This window comes from Pelodiscus sinensis, chromosome 2 (genome assembly GCF_052426305.1).
Source record: "Pelodiscus sinensis isolate ZL-2025 chromosome 2, ASM5242630v1, whole genome shotgun sequence".
NCBI lineage: Eukaryota > Metazoa > Chordata > Testudines > Trionychidae > Pelodiscus > Pelodiscus sinensis.
The window spans coordinates 220323694-220342713 of record NC_143053.1 but is presented as its reverse complement, the minus strand read 5'-3'; the positions used below and the strand labels follow the sequence as shown (position 1 = coordinate 220342713).

General features: G+C 38.8%; 1 protein-coding gene across 1 annotated transcript in view; it reads left to right on the top strand.

Annotated features, from left to right (window-relative positions):
- ITGA8 (integrin subunit alpha 8) overlaps positions 1 to 19020 on the top strand; it is a 175690-nt gene that overhangs the window by 109850 nt on the left and 46820 nt on the right. Inside the window, exons 23-25 of the mRNA XM_075922446.2 lie at positions 1435 to 1515; positions 10261 to 10366; positions 11657 to 11815. Coding sequence (XP_075778561.2) covers positions 1435 to 1515; positions 10261 to 10366; positions 11657 to 11815 — 346 coding nt within the window. The remainder of the gene's footprint in view (positions 1 to 1434; positions 1516 to 10260; positions 10367 to 11656; positions 11816 to 19020) is intronic.

The following is a 19020-nucleotide window of genomic DNA, read 5'->3' as shown; positions in this document are numbered from 1 at the left end:
GTTTGGACCCAGAAGCCCTCAGATCAAAACAGAATTACCTTATTACTTCTCATTAGTTACTCAGTGAGAATTCTGGCCTCTTCAAAATGTTTCCATATAACTGATGTTACCCAGATGTGATAACAGTAAACTATGACAGCAATAGAGAGACAAACTCTGGTGGAAAGGGGCCCTGTAAGCTTGCTTGAAAAAACTCACTATACTTACGTCATGATGAAAATGAGTTGAGATTTCAAATATTTATATTGCATATGTATATGTTTTTTATTCCACGAATCTTACCTCACTTGGATAGACCCTAATCTTATAATCAGTCATATTGAAGTGAAAAGGATTACATGCATAGGGAGGGTTTGTAAGATGATAAAGCCCACATATTTGTTTAGAGAAAAGTAAGAGAATTGGACCTTAACTTTGGAGATTCATTTTTATTGCTGAGTGAGATCTGAAATAGAAAGACTGAGGAAAAATGTAGTTAATTCAGTGATAGATTTTCCCTGATTAAAATTAAATGAAAAATCATTGTTCTTCTAACTCACAAGTTTGGAGAGCCTTAAAAGTTAAACATAAACAGAGGCCAGCTTGTTAGCTTTGCTGTGTTTTCATGCACAAAATTATTCATAATTTCACTGGGATTCCCCCATACAGAGAGATGACAAGATCAGACCAGATAGCTTACATCGTCTCATAACCAAGTTAAACAAATTCTCTAAGTAATTGTTCTTTTGTGTCATAACCAGATCAAAACATTTTCTAAAAGAAGCCATATGATCAAAAAGTTCATAAAATTGAGTATCTCAGAATTATGGGAGGTGTGGTACACAAGATAATGTATTAAACATTCACTAATAGTGTGCATAACAAATGGTAATAAAATAACACAGTGTGCCTGATTTTTCTTTGAAAGAATTTCATTGTTTCTTTATTACCAAATCTCAGTATTTTCAAACCTATACTACTACTTAAATGTTGGATAAAGGATGGAAGTCCCATCCAGTTGCAAAAAGAAGATTTAGATGGCAGAAAAATGGTTAATATAACTGGTCATTCATAAGACAGTGTTCCTAAAATGAGGTGCTACTGTATATAGTAGGAAATCAAATAAAAATGGTATATAAGACTCTATAGAAACTTAAGATACAATATGAAAGAAATTATTTTTTGTTGTCATAGCAGATTCCTTGAAGTATACCCCATATATATTATATATTAGTATATGTATGTCCATGCGTATGAATGCTTGCATACAAAATTATTAGATTTTCTAGGTTCTAAAGTTTGTAATATAATATTTCCTAGATTAGCCTCTTCTAATTACTTGATGGTAGATACTAGCATTAAACTGAATTCTAAAATGTCAGAGTTAGTATTAAATGATTGTTTTTCTGATTTTGTATTTGAAACCTAACTAACCTGTGTGCAAATCTATTCTAGTTCTAATAAGGTTAATCCCACCAGCAATTTGGTTAACCTTCAAATCAACATCAGTGTGATGGCGCAAGTACAGATCAGAGGGTAAGCTTTTTGATCAGAGGGTAAGCTTTTTGGAATTGCAATTCACACTTACAGTCAATGCATCTTTTTCAATTAATTTTTATATGATTATATATATTATTTAGGGCTCAGTTCTGCAACATCTTTCCAGAGTACAACTCTCACCAGACACACAAGCTTTAGGGTGAAAACTTTAGGCCCTGATCCTGTCATGTGGAGTAAATGAGCTTTCTGTCCACACAGAGACCAATTGTCATCATATATTCAATTGTGTATACACATAAGAACTGCAGATTCAATTCTGGAGTCTGGAATTATCTTAATAAATGGCAACAAGAAATTTGGAAGGGGTATTAAATCTTTTGTTAAAGGCATAATCTATCAGAGATCAGGATGAAGCCTGTGTGTGAGGGTCAACTAGTGACATATCTGCCTGTTAAGGGGCTCTGACATTGTCCTTTAAGCCAGTGGTGAGAAGGTGGGGTAGATGGGGCCTTTAGTGTGATCCAGGCTGGTGTTTACTACACATTTTTTATATTCTCACATATATTTGGAAGAAAGTAAGAGGCATCTGTGATAAATAAACAAAACAATAGTTAGACTATAGAGCTTTCCTCTTCAGTCCTGAGGAGTATTCATGATTTTGTATGTACAGTGTTAATTATTTCCTAGATAATTGTATGCTGTTACTGATATCTAAACTAGACCCAATAAATGAAATGCAAGTACTATATTGCTGTTTATGTATCCAGCACCCACAAGTATCCCAGGTACCTCACAGATCATAGAGAATACATGGTTTCTGCTCCAAAGAACAAACAATTTAAGATTACCTATCTCAGCGTGCATCTGCACTGCACCCTTGGCTTGAAATAAGCTATGCAATTTGAGCTATACAAATTGCGTAGGTGATTTTGAGTATATTTCGAAATAGCTTATTTCATAATTTGGCATCTGCACAGCACCAAATTTTGAAATAAACTGCTATTCTGAAATGTCTTTTAATCCTTGTGGAACAAGGTTGACAGGGACATTGGAATAGCACGCTCATTATTTTGAAAGATATTTCAAAATAACGGGTTTTCTATCAAGACATGGAATAGCTATTTTGGGATAACAGAAGTATCTTGAAACAGCGTCACAATGTAGATGTACCCTCAGAGATCTCTGTAGCCTTTTACCATGGTATCTCCCTGACCAATATATGATGGGCTTAAAATTATATGAAATCACAATTTGTAATATGTATTATTGATACTGCATATCTTAATATGCATAAAGCACATCATATCAATATAACATATATAATTTCTTATAGTCTTTATTGCCTGAATTGGTATTTGTCTTGTATAATTCTGAGAGGAGAAGGCAAGTGAGATATTATCTATTATCACACCAACTTGGGTTAATGGAAGGGATTGCAAACAACTATGATTTTATAATTCTGTTCATTTATGCTAAGTATGACTTTGCTCAACTGAAGTCATCTTTGGCATTAGCAAATAAGAAACTTGTCTAAGGCAAAATATGTTCACATTTTAAGGATGAGAATTGAGGATCCAGTAAAGAGAAGAAAGCAAAATGCACTCTGTGTGTGAGTGTGAGTGTGTGTGTGTGAGAGAGAGAGAGAGAGAGAGAGAGATGAGGTTGTCAAGAATAGGTGATGAGTTCAACGAACAATAAGAGATTAGAGAAAATGTGTAAAGCAATTAGGATAAAATGTTCAGTAATCGTAGTCATAAAATCCCAAGGCTCCAGATTCTATAGACATTCTTCCCACCCCTTCTGTATCTGGTGACAGTGAGACCCTTTGCCCAGAGAGGAATATGTGCCTTCAGGAATATGCTGGGTCTGGTGGAGAAGGGCCATATGGGTGTGGCATAGACTTTAGGACTTAACATCATGGAAGTTCTAGTTCAGCGGCAGCCAAGAAAGCAAATAGAACTGAGCATGTGCTGAAGTGCTTTGCTGAGGTAGGGACAAAATAAACATATAAATTGGCAACAGATTGGTTTAAACAGTGCTATTTAAGGGTAGGAATCTCCCCAACTGAGGTGCCCCCTGTTTTTCAGTGATGAAAGCAACATGTTGGATAGGAGCATAGTGAATCCATAGATTACTCTTCTGTGAGCTCTTACTTGTTTCCCTACTGTAATGCTTTTCCTACACTGCATATACATTTCTTCCAATGAAAATTTATGTGAGCAGGTAAACAGCTGGACCTGGGCATTTGAAAAAATCAACATCAAATGTTAAAAAACTTACTCAGAAATAGGTCCTAAGGCCAGTTGACCTGGGTTGCTGCCCAAGGTGCTGAAAACAGAGGGGGGGGGGGGAAGAGGGTATGTAATACACATGAGAATTGTTTCATTTAATGAAAGCACGCTCTTCACCTTATTGACTTGTTAATTCCTTTGCTTTTGGTATTTGCCATAACATGGGTGATATGTGAAGAAACATCACAATGTCTTTGCCTCAGAAATATTGCTAATTGATAAGTTGACCCACTCACAACTGTCAGGGAATTGAGTGTATGTGGGGAGAAATAATTGAATATTTTATTAAGGAAGTTTGATAAAATTTGTCTTATTATTTGCTGAATATATATGTGTCTTATTCTGCCATGTCTGAGGTAGGGAATATATCTTCATCAAATAAGTTATTTAAAAAGAAAGAAAAAATTATTGCTCGATCCCATGCTTCCCATGTTTGTAATTTTTTTTGTAAGATATCTATGTTTCAGTGACTCCCATTTGCTTGTAGTCAAGTATCTGATAAAGAACACCAAAGAAAGGAAATCAGTTAGCATGGGAAGATTTGCAATAGGCAGAAGTCTCTTAACAAGAATTAGATAACTGCATACACACAGTAGTCTGTAAATGCTTCTCAGATATGTCTAGAGTTTGAGCCAGTGGTCCAAATTCAAGCTCAAGAAGACATACCCACATCAGCTCTGCTTAAGCTCGGGTGCCAAGAATAGAGTGTAGCTGCAGCAATAGAAGGGGCTAGTTGCCAGAGAATGTACCTAATGTTGTGGAAAGTATTCCTCCATCGTGAAGTATAAACTTACTTTCATTGGTTCAAGTTATATATCTACACCCAGCCCTGAAAACACAAATCTGTAAAATGTGAAAGGCATTATTTGGCAAACAGTTGCGTGGCTTTATCATGCAGTTATATGCTGAAAATTTCAGTTCTAGTGGTTTTCATTTTTGAAACGTGATCTAGTGAACGTACTACAGGTTGAACTTCTCTAGTCTGGCACCCTCAGGACCTGACCAGTTCTGAACCAAAGAATTTTCCAAACCACAGGAGGTCAATATTGTATAGCAATAATACTGACACTTCCACTGCTTACTGGGCTGTTAGAGGACATTTGGAGGTAAATTAGAGCTAAATAACAATACAGAAAACTAGGACTAGTGGCTCTAAACAACTTAATGGGACTGCAGGAAACTTGGCCACACCCTGAAAAGTTGACATCTGGATAACTAAATTAATTCTGGATGACAGATATTTCCATACCAGAGAGTTCTGGTCTAGAGAGGTTCAACCTGTAGATACCAAATTTAATCAGAATAACTGGTGGCTTTAACCTCATTAGATGGATGAACAATTGGCAGCTATTTGTGAGCATAAGTTTTTACATGTCTTCCATCTAAATCAGGGGCAAATGTAAAATTGGGCACACAGGAGTCATTTTGTGCATTTAATATGTTCTTTCAGCACTGTAAATTCTGCAGTTGATGCACAGACTGCCTGCTGAGCTATGAATGTTATTTCACCGGTGATAGATATGATATCCTTTAACTGGCTTTGCAATACCATGTGTAAAGGAACAGAACAGAAAGGAATTTACTTATACAAAATGTAAGCAGTATTTCATGGCATGTGGAATACTTGATGATGAAGTGATAGGCATTTCATACAATGGTACTTCTGTTGTATCATGTCATTAGTAACTTGTGCAAACCACAACCTAGGTGGCATATCATCAAAAATAAAAGCCAGCACGTTCCATGCCTTTCCTTTTACTTGAAAGCATTCATATTCCCATCAATCAGTTATTTAGTCCTATGAGACCTTGTCTATTCATAGTTTGCTTTGAATAAATGCAATGGTTAAATATTCCTGTGAAATTCCATTAGGTTACAGGACAACAAACAGCCAAGCTTACTTTGAACTACAACTCTGAATAGCAACCGGTGTGTATCTTAACAGCTGGATTTTTTTTGTTTGTTTTTAGAGGAGAATACCATCCTAGCTAACAAAAAATGCTTTATAAACCCCTGGAAGAAACTCATTATGCAAAGTTGCACTTTATCCCCCAAGACACGTACTCAGATTATCAATTTTGTTCAGTCCTCTGTTTGTATTTATACAATGATACCCTTACTAACTAACTGGAACTGTGAAGTAGTGAACTGGTTCTTTTTAAGGAAGAAAAATGCATTTGGAAAGTATAAGGAAAACTGAAATATTATGTACCTTGTTAGATTTGAAATGTATCTCCCCTTTACTGCATCATCTTCATGTCTGAGAATGTGAGGGAAATTCCCAAACCTGAGCCATTCTTTTTAGGTGACAAATTTGAGGAACTGGAAAAGATGACTAATGGGGATATGATAGAGATCTGTAAAATCATGACTGGGGCAGAGAAAGTAAATAAAGAAGCATTATTTACTCATTCTCATAACACAAGAACTAGATGTCATCAAGTGAAATTAATAGGCAGCAGGTTTAAAACAAGTAAAAGGTTTTACTTTACACAATGCACAGTCCACCTGTGAAACATTGTTGGAAGATGTTGTGAAGGCCAAGACTTTAACAGGGCTCAAAAAAAGAACTAGATAGCTCCTGGAGCATAGGTTCATCAATGGCTATTAGCCAGTATGGGCAGGGATGGTGTCCCTAGCCTCTGTTTGCCAGAAGCTGAGAATGGGAAACGGGGTGGGATCACTTGTTGATTACCTGTCCTGTTCATTCCTTCTGGGTGGGCGAGGGAGGGGCACGTGGCATTGGCCATTGTTGGAGGATGGTATACCAGACTAGCTGGACTATTAGTCTGATCCAATATGGTCGTTCTAATATTCTTCTGTTCCTTCAATGCCATTAGAAAGTGTTACTGAGATAAAGTGATAACTGTAGAGAGTAAATTTTATGACTTTCACTTAAATACTCAGTCTGTCTCATATCAATTTTAAAAAAAATCAGTATTTTGCAATAGGATTGTGTAAATTAACATCTTCAATTAAATATGATGATAGGAAAAACGTGTTTTCATAAAATATGAAATTACCTAAGAGAAACTAGTCAAACACTGGAATAAATTGCCCAGGGAGGTTGTGGAATCTCCATCTGTGTAGATATTTAAGAGTAGGTTAGATAAATGTCTATCAGGGATGGTCTTGACAATATTTGGTCCTGCCATGGGGGCAGGGGACTGGACTCGATGACCTCTCGAGGTCCCTTCCAGTCCTAGTATTCTATGATTCTATGAAACAGCAAATAATCATGATGATTGAGGTAATAGATCAAATCCAAATTGTTATTGTATGTTTTGAGTAAATCATCTTTCAAAACATTATATCAGTGTTATCTTATTTGTGTTTCTGGGGGGGGCTGATTCCTCTCCCCTCCCCCGTCTTCTACCCCAAGAGGTTAGTAAGAGTCCTTAGACAATAAGTTATTCAAACATTCATAATTCCTAAGTTAAACACAAAATAAAATTAATCAAAATGTAGAGAAAAAATGCCCTTCAAATGAACCTAATGTATTTCATTTATTACAAAAATATCAGCCATCCTAGCCATACGTTGTAAAATCTATTAAAATAAACTTTACTTTCCCCTGTATTTTTTATTTTAAAATAATTCTTAACTGTATATCTAAATGTACATTTTTCACATTGTTTCTGTTTATGAGAAGACTGTCTGCAAAATTAAATAGAAAGCAAAGGCTTTTAAAGCCTTTATTTATTGCACAGTGTTTTGCAGTATTTTAGTGGTTCTTTAAAGTAACATGTGTTTGAGCTTTGCTAATATCATATTAATGAAACAAGTTTCCTAATCACCAAAGAAGTATCAGAATGGACATATCTACTAGAATAAAAGCCATTTGTGAAATTTAACAAATTAGAGCCAAGCACCTAATCTAAAATGCTCTTTAAAAAAAAGTGTGTTATTTGGCTTTAGTTTATGAATGTGGTTTCTGGCATGTTTGCTGTTGCAAGCTGGTGGTCTTTTTATAACCAAGGGAATATTCAAAATTACTAATATAGTTCAGGCTTGCCTTAGTATTATGAAGTCTTCTTCCACTGTGTTTCCAAACTACTCCAGAGGCTCTTTACTCTTTCTTATACAATGTTCCTTTATTTCTGCTATATTCTGCAGCAGAGTTTCTGTCAGATATTTATTGGCTGTGCATGACACTATAACTGGAAGCTAAAATCTTTTTTTCTTCCCAAACCATTTTAAAATGTTAGCATTTGCAACAAAAATGTTGGTTTTTCTGTTTTTCTAGGTGCAAACTACTCCTATGGTTCTGCACTTAGGGTGTGTCTAGACTACATGCCTCCTTCGACGGAGGCATGTAGATTAGCCAGATCGGAAGAGGGAAATGAAGCCGCGATTAAAATAATCGCGGCTTCATTTAAATTTAAATGGCTGCCCCGATCTGCCGATCAGCTGTTTGTCGGCAGATCGGGGCAGTCTGGACGCGATGCGCCGACAAAGAAGCCTTTCTTCATCGGCACAGGTAAGCTTCGTGAAACCAGGTTTACCTGTGCCGATGAAGAAAGGCTTCTTTGTCGGCGCATCGCGTCCAGACTGCCCCGATCTGCCGACAAACAGCTGATCGGCAGATCGGGGCAGCCATTTAAATTTAAATGAAGCCGCGATTATTTTAATCGCGGCTTCATTTCCCTCTTCCGATCTGGCTAATCTGCATGCCTCCGTCGAAGGAGGCATGTAGTCTAGACATACCCTTAGTGTCTAGATTCAAGAAAAAACTATTTTTAGCATCAATTGTTAGAAGATCACAATCGTTATGTTATATTCAAACATTAATCTAGATGTAAAGTTCATTTTTACAACGTGCTGTTGGCTCAAACATGAATTTCCAGCTCTGAGAACAAAAAAGATTTAAACCTCAAAGCTGCATAATTGTAAAATTAGTACCAAGTGTTTTTACAGCTATACTGCAATAGATGCTAACTTTTGCAATGAAGGGGTAGTATTTAATCTGATTATTATTTTAACACAAACCTATTTCTGTTAAAACAAAATACAGGACTATGTAGCACTTTAAAGACTAAAATGCTACATAGTCCTGTATTTTGTTTCAGCTACCCTAGACTAACACAGCTACATTTCTATCACTATTTCTGTTAAGGCAGTATTGGATCTATGTTGCAGGATGTACAGACATAATGGGCTAGAAGAGAATCTTGGGCTGTGATAGTTTAAGATCTCATAGGCTAAACTGGAATAAAGTTAGTGATTGGATGGGAGGCCTCCAAGGAAATGGCAGGTGCTGAAGAAAATAGTGTGTTTGTTTTAGACAGGAATTTTAAAACAGCTACTCAGCCTTTTCTGATATAGCAAAAGGAAAATAATATAGGAGGCTAGAAGAAATTTGTGAAATTCTAATTTACTTTGGTGTGGAGATGTAGAGAAGGTAGAAAAATCAGCTGGTCCAGATTATGTGCTATGTCTTCACTTAACCTTTGTTTACTGAGAGTATGATGCTCTATAGTACATTTTGGATCATTTTGTACATTTTGGATCATTACTATGACTTTCACCATCTTCGAACCAAAAGAAGGAAGATGATCTAGTACTTAGGGCACTACCCAGGGACTAAGGATCACTGAGTAAAATGCCTTGCTATTCAGCAGACTTTGGCCAGGTCCATACTACGGGGAAAGGTTGGCTTAAGGTACACAATTTTAGCTACATAAAAAATGTAGCAGTAGTCGACATACCTTATGCTGAGTGTTGGCACTATCCTTACAGTGGGAGGTCCATGGGAGAAATTCTCCTGTCAACTTCCCTGAGTCCTAGCAAGGAGTAGGAATATTGGCGCCAACAGGGGGCATCCACAGTGTTCAGTTTAGCGGGTCTTTACTAGACCCACTAAATCGAATGCCAGAAGATCAAACACCACAGTGTCGATCTTCCTGCAAGTGAAGACCTTAAGCATGTTGCTTGTCTTAAAATGGTGATAATAGTACTTCCCTACCTTACAAAGTGGTGATAAATACATTAAAGATTGTAAGACACTCAGATACTACAAGACTGGAGGCTAAATAAGTATGTAAGATAGATAAAATTGGCTTTGAAAAGGAAATGGAATGTGACTCTGGATGAGAAGACAAATCTGAAATTTTTGTGTAGAGCACTAATCTGGATTTATAAAATTGTGTGATATGTTCAGGTACCATACTGAAGAATATGCTATAAATACCCAGACAGATAGTACTCCTCCCTTCAAGTAACAAAGAATCAGTCCACTAATGGCAGGGGGAAGCATGTTGCTGGAGGGTGTAATGCTGAGATGCTTAGAATTAGTGGCTATTAAAAATTCTGTTGCACTTTTTTGAAGAATTGTCCCATTCGTGTAGCATAATTCTAGAGTCCAATATACCTATTTAAAATTTCTTTGTAGTTTCAACTTGATAAAGTAGTCTTTGTTCAAGATAGAATGTCTCATGCTGGCATAGCAGATGAGTTTGCAAGTGACATTATGCCTTTTTATATATTGCAGAGTGTCTCATCCTCCACAAATTGTTTTGCCACTTCACAACTGGGAGCCTAAAGATCAGCCTACCAAAGAAGAGGATGTTGGCCCTTTAGTAGAACATATATATGAGGTATAATTTGAAAACATTTAGCTTCCTATAGGTTTGATTCTGTTCCATTAAGATTATTTGTAGTTTGGTCATTGTCATCATCTGGAGCAAAGTCAGTGCAAATATTGTTACTCTGGGCCTTGGTCCAAATGCAATTCTGAAGTAACCAGGCACAATTTTTGTGGGTTAGTAAAAGAGGCACCAGTTTATGCCAGGGCAGAATTTAGTCCCTGGTCATTAAGGAATCCTGAACACTTTTGGTGTTTAATAAATACTAAACAAGAAGTTGTGAACTAGATCCAAAGCACATTACATTAAATGCAAGTTTTTTCCATTGATTTCAATTGAGTTTTGAGCAGGCCCTATGAGAACTATGAAAAATGATCAAATATGTTGCCTTTAAAATGCAAGCAACTCTAGAAATCACAGAAACTTAAATACAATACATGTTCTCGTCTCTAAGTGAAAGATTTGCAGATTTCTTCCAAAACAATAATCTGGAGATACACTGATTGAAAAGAAAAGGGGAAAAAAGTATTTTGAATGAACTAGACTGAATATAGACTACGTTTTAAATATGATAGATGTCCTTCTTCAAGGGGGTGAAACGGAGTACTTCAAATACAAGCCAGTAGTTCAGGAAAAGATAGGCAACTAGAAAGAGAGAAGAAATGACTAAATGTAAACAAAATTATATGGTTAAAATGCTGAAGTTAAATGAATCCACAATATCAACCTATGAACCAAATAAAATGTTATGTTCTAATTTTAGAGTTTAACATGTTTCTACAACCTGTAATAAAAATCTTTATGGTACCCCCACTTGGACTGTGAGGCAGCAGTGCACTTAAACATGCATGTAACTTTCAGCCTATGTTTACTTCCATTGAGTAAGAAATCCTCTATTGTTTATTCACAAAGAAAAACTTCATAGAAAATAGGACTAATATTGAAAATGTATGTCACTGGGTTCCAGCTAAAGCCCACAAACCAATAGTGCACTTTCTTTGCAAACATCTTTTAAAATCTCAGAATGAACAGCAAAACATCCAGCCTATTTCACCTTTGCCCAGTTTACACCATCTGTGCAAAACTTGAAATTGCCCTCAGATATTTGTGAAGGTATATGCCCATGTGAAAACAATAATTTAGAAGGTTCTTAGCCAATCATTTTAAAATAATGACATGTATATCCTTCATAAGGCTTGTTGAGATATGTGGCTGAAAAGCGTTCAAATGTCTAAATTATTTTGTTGTTGTTCCCGGCCTTGGAAAGTTGTACATTGATTGGTTTTGTAATTTATTTGGCAGCTGCACAACATTGGACCAAGTGCTATCAATGAGACATTACTCCATGTTGGATGGCCTGCCTGCAATCAAGAGGAGTCTCTTCTTTATGTCTTTCATATTCAGACACATGGCCCATTGCAATGTCAAACAAGCTCTGCTATCAATATATTGCAAATAAAGGTAGGATACTTGCTACTCCTTTTTAACCTTGTCTGTAATTTGTTTGCCTTTTTGGACTGCTACACTGCATTAAGCAAAATGTTTCATTCAATTGTTCACAATGGCATTTTCCTATTGGAAAATGTTTCTTTTTAAAATGCTTTATGCTGTGTGTATTAAATCTCTACCCTATTTTTATCAGGGGGCTGGCTTTAGTTGCAATGTTGCAGCCCCAAGAATTAGATACAAGATCATTTTACAAAGTTGAACTTTGCTCTCTCTGTTTTTAAATGGCAATTTTAAATAGTGCAGGATTTTGCAGCTCGTGAGATCCTGTAAATTCTTGTGTCATTAGTTTGCAAATGTCATCTCCCAAGAGCTCAATATTTGGGAGATACAGGCAGTCCCCGGGTTACGTACAAGATAGGGACTGTAGGTTTGTTCTTAAGTTGAATCTGTATGTAAGTCGGAACTGGCATCCAGATTCAGCCGCTGCTGAAACTGATCAGTTTCAACAGCGGCTGAATCTGGACGCCAGTTCTGACTTACATACAGATTCCACTTAAGAACCCCAGGCATCCCCAAGTCAGCTGCTGCTGAAACTGATCAGCGGCTGATTCCAGGAAGCCCAGGGCAGGGGCTTCCTGTAGTCAGCCACTGGTCAGTTTCAGCAGCGGCTGACTTGGGGACGCCTGGGGCAGAGCAGCTGGGGTGCTGCTGGGTTGGTCCAGTAGCGCCGCCGCTCCTCGGCGCTACTGGACCAACCCAGCAGCACCCAAGCTGCTCTGTCCCAGGCGTCCTGATTCAGCCGCTGCTGAATCTGACCAGCAGTGGCTGAATCAGGTTGCCTGGGGCAGAACAGCTGGGGTGCTGCCCAGTTGGTCCAGTAGCGCCCAGAGCGGCGCTACGGGACCAACTGACAGCGCCCCAGCTGCTGTACCACAGGTGTCCGGAGCAAAGCCATGGAGCACGGGGGCAGCGGGACAGCCCAGACGTGCCGTGGCTGTCCTGCTGCCCTCGGGCTCCGTGGCTTTGCTCTGCTTTGTTCCCCGTCCCCCTGGTCTGCAGACCAGGGGGACGGGGAGCAAAGCCGCGGAACACGCGGACAGCGGACAGCCCAGACGCGTCTGGGCTGTCCGCTGCCCGCGTGCTCCGCAGCTTGGCTTTGCTTTGCCCCCCCCCCCATCCCCCTGGTCTGCATTATAAACATTAAATATTTAAATTCTAAAGTATTGTTATTATTATTTCTATTACTATAGCAACTTAAATTGGCTAGTAGTAAAATATACAGCCTGCAATTTCCACCTAGCCTTTTTGTTCTGCTAAATAACAATTGATTAGGATACCATGCTACATGGCATTTGCTACTAGGGAGTTTTCTTGTAATGCTGGTAAACTTACCTAGGTACTCAAGTACATTTTTAGATATGGAGTGAACTACAGTTGAAAACATTTTTGTCAGATTGCTAAGATTATAACAGACACTTTTAGTTTCCTACTGTTGTTGAACAGAAAAGATCATATTTGTTTGTGATCAAAAACTACACTATGGTTATGGAAGTATGGTGCCCTGGGTACCTGGAGAGCAGCTGGCTGAGAATTCCTATTTGTATTCTTCCTGGGGTTTCCTCAATGTATTACCTGAAATACAGGTGAGATGTGATAGAAGGGCTATGTATCAACATCATGTATATAAGTGCACTGATATTGTATAAGATGATCAAATGTTTCTTCTCTATAAATGAAAATTCTCCAATTTTTATTTTTGTCTTTCTACTTCCAAATGTGGAATGATTTGGCAGAGCAAAAACACAGTTTCGCATAAAAAAGGCATAAAGTTTGAAAACCCATTTGAATTCATGGAATAAATATCTACGGAATAAGTATTTTGTATTGTACTATACTTGTCATATTGTTTATTTCCTTATTAAGGTTGCTCAAAGTCTTCAAGTAATTTGAAGAAACTTTATGACCATTTCTTAGCATTAATGTTTAGTTTGTGTGTGATATGCTTTATGTACATGCTTTTCTTGTTTAATACATACCAATCAGGCGTGTCTTTACTGCAGTTTGCAATTATTGGGCCAGAATACATAATTAACTTGGTATATACCTCATAATACTTGCTAGCTTCATTCAGAATTATTAGTGTATTATAGACACAGTGAGATACTCTGAGATAAAACCTAAAATCCTCACTGAAAGGTGCCAAGCACCAACATCCCAGAGCTTTCTGATGGACAGGTAAAGAATGACAGTTGTGGCAACTATGGACATATGCTTCCCCTCTATGGCTGGTGGAGATTGAGGGAATCTATTACAGGCAGTCCCCGGGTTACGTACAAGATAGGGACTGTAGGTTTGTTCTTAAGTTGAATCTGTATGTAAGTCGGAACTGGCGTCAGCCGCTGCTGAAACTGATCAGTTTCAACCGCGGCTGAATCTGAACACCAGTTCTGACTTACATACAGATTCAACTTAAGAAACCCAGGCGTCCCCAAGTCAGCTACTGCTGAAACTGATCAGTGGCTGATTCCAGGAAGCCTGGGGCAGAGCAACACTAGCTGCACCCCCCTCCCCCCCCAGCAGACCAGGGAGACGGGGGTGGCGGGACCGCCCAAGTCCTCCACGGCTTTGCTCCGTCTCCCTGGTCTGCTGACCTGGGAGACACGGAGCAAAGCTGCAGAGCACGCGGGCAGCGGGACAGTACAGGCACGCTTGGGCTGTCCCGCTGCGGGCATGCTCCGCAGCTTTGCTCCCCGTCTCCCTGCAGACCAGGGAGACGGGGAGCAAAGCCTTGGAGCACGCCTGCAGCGGGACAGCCCAGGCGCGCCGCGGTTGTCCCACTGCGGGCGTGCTCCGAGGCTTTGCTCCCCAGCTCCCTGGTCTGCTGGTCGGGAGACGGGGAGCAAAGCCGCGGAGCACGCCCGCAGAGGGACAGCTCAAGCGCGCCTGGGCTGTCCCGCTGCGGGCGTGCTCCAAGGCATTGCTCCCCGTCTCCCTGCAGACCAGGGAGACGGGGAGCAGCTTTTCTCGCCCTGGAGGACGGAGGCGGTGGACGGCGGTGCATCTGGGCGTCCCGCCGCTCCCGTCCTCCGGGGCAAGAAAAGCCCCGTTCGTAACTGCGGATCCGACATAAGTCGGATCCGTGTAACTCGGGGACTGCCTGTACTCCACTTCCTTCCTAGCCACCTTTGGCATGGCTGGCACTGTTTGTCACATGATCCTCTTGTGCTCAGGTGAGCAAAAGAACTGGGAGTTTAAACTGTAAGCAGGGCAGGCATCATCCTTTCTATTCCGTCTTTGTATAGCACCTAGCACAACTGGGTCTTAGAGCTGGCATTCCTAGACACTAGTGAAACACTAATAGCCCTGGCACTAGGGCACAAAGGGGGAAGGCATCTTGCACCCATAGCCAGCAGTCAGCCATAATCATCTGGCATTAAGTTTATACCAAGTTTTGATCACACTCTCATGGAAACCATCTCAGAATTTCCCTGAGTTGAAAAATTTTAGAATGTTGTCCATTCACTTTTAAAAACACTATATTCTTATTGGATCTAAGTGATTTCTTTCACTATTATTAACAACACCAAATTTGCTTGGTGGTTTTTTTCATAAATTGCCTGTTCTGTTATTAATATGTCCACTCTAATGGTATGTTTTTAAGCTGGCATGTATGGCGATTTGTTTTACATTGTATATTAATGTACAGTATGTGAATTCCCACACTACCTAAAATAATAATCTTTATCTCCATATAGTCACATTAGGAGTCTGTTTTTATAGCTGACTTTAAGTTATCTGGGTTTTTAATATTTCAGCAAATATCCATTGTTTCTAACTATACTATAAAATGTAATTGCTGAAAGCAATGCTCAGTGGAATGTAATAGACTAATGGGAGTTACTAGTTATGAATACCTGATGAAAGGTTTCATACAATATGTAATAACTTTGTGGAAGCTTTTGCTTTGTCAGCAGTGTGGTGCACTTATCAGTATAACCTTTCACTTGTCTATTGTTGGTCATTCTTACAATGAAAAGTTTCTCAAATTATGTCCATAACACCGGCACAAAAAAGGACCAACTGGTTTTCTATTTTGTATTAGTTAATTAATGTCATGCATTCAAATTATTTTCCTTTCTATAGAGCTCATTCTCAGTCCTTAGCAGCCATGCAGCTCTTGGACTTCGGGATAAAGTTGTACATATAAAGGCTTGTTAGCAGCCTTTCCACTAAACCTTGGTCTGTCATGCTCTAGAAATGGGTATTTTAAAATCCACATTTTAAAATCCTAAAAGGAGAGGGATTTGGGTCAAAGTCAGTAGATTTAGCAGAACACTCCAGTTCTATATTATGTCATGAGAGAGAAGATTTATTAAATATTATTGATTCCAGATATTTCTTGGACTATACACTTCTTGTGCGTAACCATAGAGAGTAAGTTGTTGTTAAAGATCTTGTGGGGAAAACAAAGGTCCACATGCAAAACCTGTTATAGATGTTCTGTATACGAGTGAGAATTTCAGTCTAATCTGTGCCTTTCGTAAGGACAGCTATTTTGACAGCGGAGCACTGGGGACTGAAATCTTCAGTGTAGGCATGCATTTTTTTCTCCCACTGATTCATTTCAACATCAGTCTGGCTAGTGCTGCTGTGTGTTACAGATGTGCCTTTAAATTGCTACTCAAGAAAGTGATGAATAGAGCTGTCCTAACAACAGATACTTCGCTAAAAATTCCAAGAAAGTCAAAATTTGTTCAGCCCCTCAACCTGAAGCAAATACTTTCCAGCAGCCTAACATCACACCTCAGATACACTGACCCAGTAATCTATCCTTGCAACAAATACTATTGCCAACTCTGTCCACTTATCTATATAAATGACACTATCACAGGACCCAACCACATAAGCCACAATATCACAGCCTCATACCACTGCACATCTCTAATGTGATCTATACCATCAAGTGCCAGCAATGCACCTCTTCATGTATATTCGCCAAATTGGATAGTCTGCATCAAAGGATAAATGGACACAAATCAGACATCAGAAATAGTAACACACATAAACCTGTGTACCCTATAGGGGAACATTTTAATCTGCCAGGTCACTCTATCATGGATTTAAAAGTAGCCATTCTTCCACAAAGGAATTTCACCATTTATTACAAGAGAGTCTGCAGAACTGGAATTCATCTACAAATTTTACACTGTTACCCAGGGCTTGATCAAAGATGTTAACTGGTTAATGCACTACAAGACCAATTTCCCCTCCCTTAGACATTCACATTTTCACATTGAAAGCTATGAATGGGACACATTCAGCCCACTTAATTAGCTTCATTAACACAGGTCCTACTATTGACAAGTACTTATTTTACAGTTATATATATCTTGAATTCTGTTATTTCCACTGCAGCTCATCTGATAAAGTGGCTCTTACCCACAAAAGTGCATGATCTAACATACAGGTCATATCAGAGGGGACCAGGAGGGCCATTTGGCCTGGGGCTCACATTTTGATATTTTTCTACAAAGTCATTTCCATTTATTATACACCTTGCAGTTATAAGAGAGACAACAAAAGGAGCAATATATACCTGCAAAAAATGATTTAAATCATTGTGGCGCCTCAGGCCTTCCCAATTTTTTGATCACCTCCAAGTTTTTATCTGCTTGACTGGAGACTAGAGTAGCTTCTGTGATTCAATGTTATGAAATACTGTTTACAGCCAATAACATAATTTATCATAGAAAAGACACATACGAATGGCTTTTCTGAATCCTGTTAAAGTCCTAGCCTTCACCATATCCTCTGGCAAGGAGTTCCTGAGGTTGACTGTACACTGAGTAAAGAAAAACTTCCTTTTGTTTGTTTTAAACCTGCTGCCTATATTGTGGTAATAAAAAACAACAAATGGTCCGGTAGCACTTTATAGACTAACAAAATATGTAGATGGTATCGTGAGCTTTTGTGGGCACAGCCCACTTCTTCAGATGACCGGAGTTATGAGTTCAGTATGTGTACACCCAAAATAAATAGGACATGGGAGTCGATCTATTGACTTTGATTCTCATCTGCTTCTGTTTAACTACCCAATCTTCAGATACTTACTGATGCTCTCTGTCTCCCACCCTCTCCCTTTTTCTTCCCTGCTCCTTCCCCTTCCCCTTTCCTATTTATTTTGGGTGTATGCATTCTAAACTCATAACTCCGGTCATCTGAAGAAGTGAGCTGTGTCCACGAAAGCTCACGATACCATATACACGTTTTGTTAGTCTATACAGTGCTACCAGACCATTAGAATGCTACAGAAAAAAACAACAAACTTGGCTACGCCCTTAAGCTTGTGGGAATAAGTCGGCATTGATTATGCTGAGTCATGCAAGGAAGCAATCACTTACTTTGGAACAATCCAGCAATTGTACAACCTCCTCAGTAGCAGTCCTAGAAAACAGGAAATTCTGAAGCAGCATCTGCCTGTTTTCCTTCACAATATGTCGACAATGAGATGGTCAGCACGAATTGATGGCATTAAACCAGTTGTACACGATTTGCCCTCTGAGATAAACTTTTCCTTATTCACTTTTCCCACACCAGTCATGAATTTATAGACCTCTATCATATTCCCCCCTCCCCCCCACCTCCTAGTCTTCTCTTTTCTAAGATGAAAAGTCCAAGTCTCTTTAATCTCTCTTCATATGGGACCTGTACCAAACCCCTAATCATTTTTGTTGGCCTTTTCTGAACCTTTTTTGAGATGAGGTGTCCACATCTGTATTCAGTATTCAGGAAGTGGGCATACAGTGGTTTTATATAGAGGCAATAAGATATTTTCTGTTCTATCCCTTTTTTCTATCCCTTTTTTAATAATTCCTGACATTCTGTTTGCTTTTTTGACTGCTGCTGCACACTGAGTGGATGTTTTCAGAGAATTATCCACAGTGACTCCAAGATCTCTCTCCTGAGTAGTTGTAGCTAAATTTGTGCCCTCCGTATTGTACGTATAGTTGGGATTATTTTTTTCCAGTGTGTATTATTTTCCATTTATCAACATTAAATTTCATTTGCCATTTTTTTGCACGTGACCATACTGACAGTGACACTTCCAGTTCTGATGCTGAAATCTTTGTACTCACAAATGACATTTCAATGCCATTGCCTCAAAATGGGAAGGTCATTAACCAAGACACAGAAATGCCAATATTAGTGATAGATGC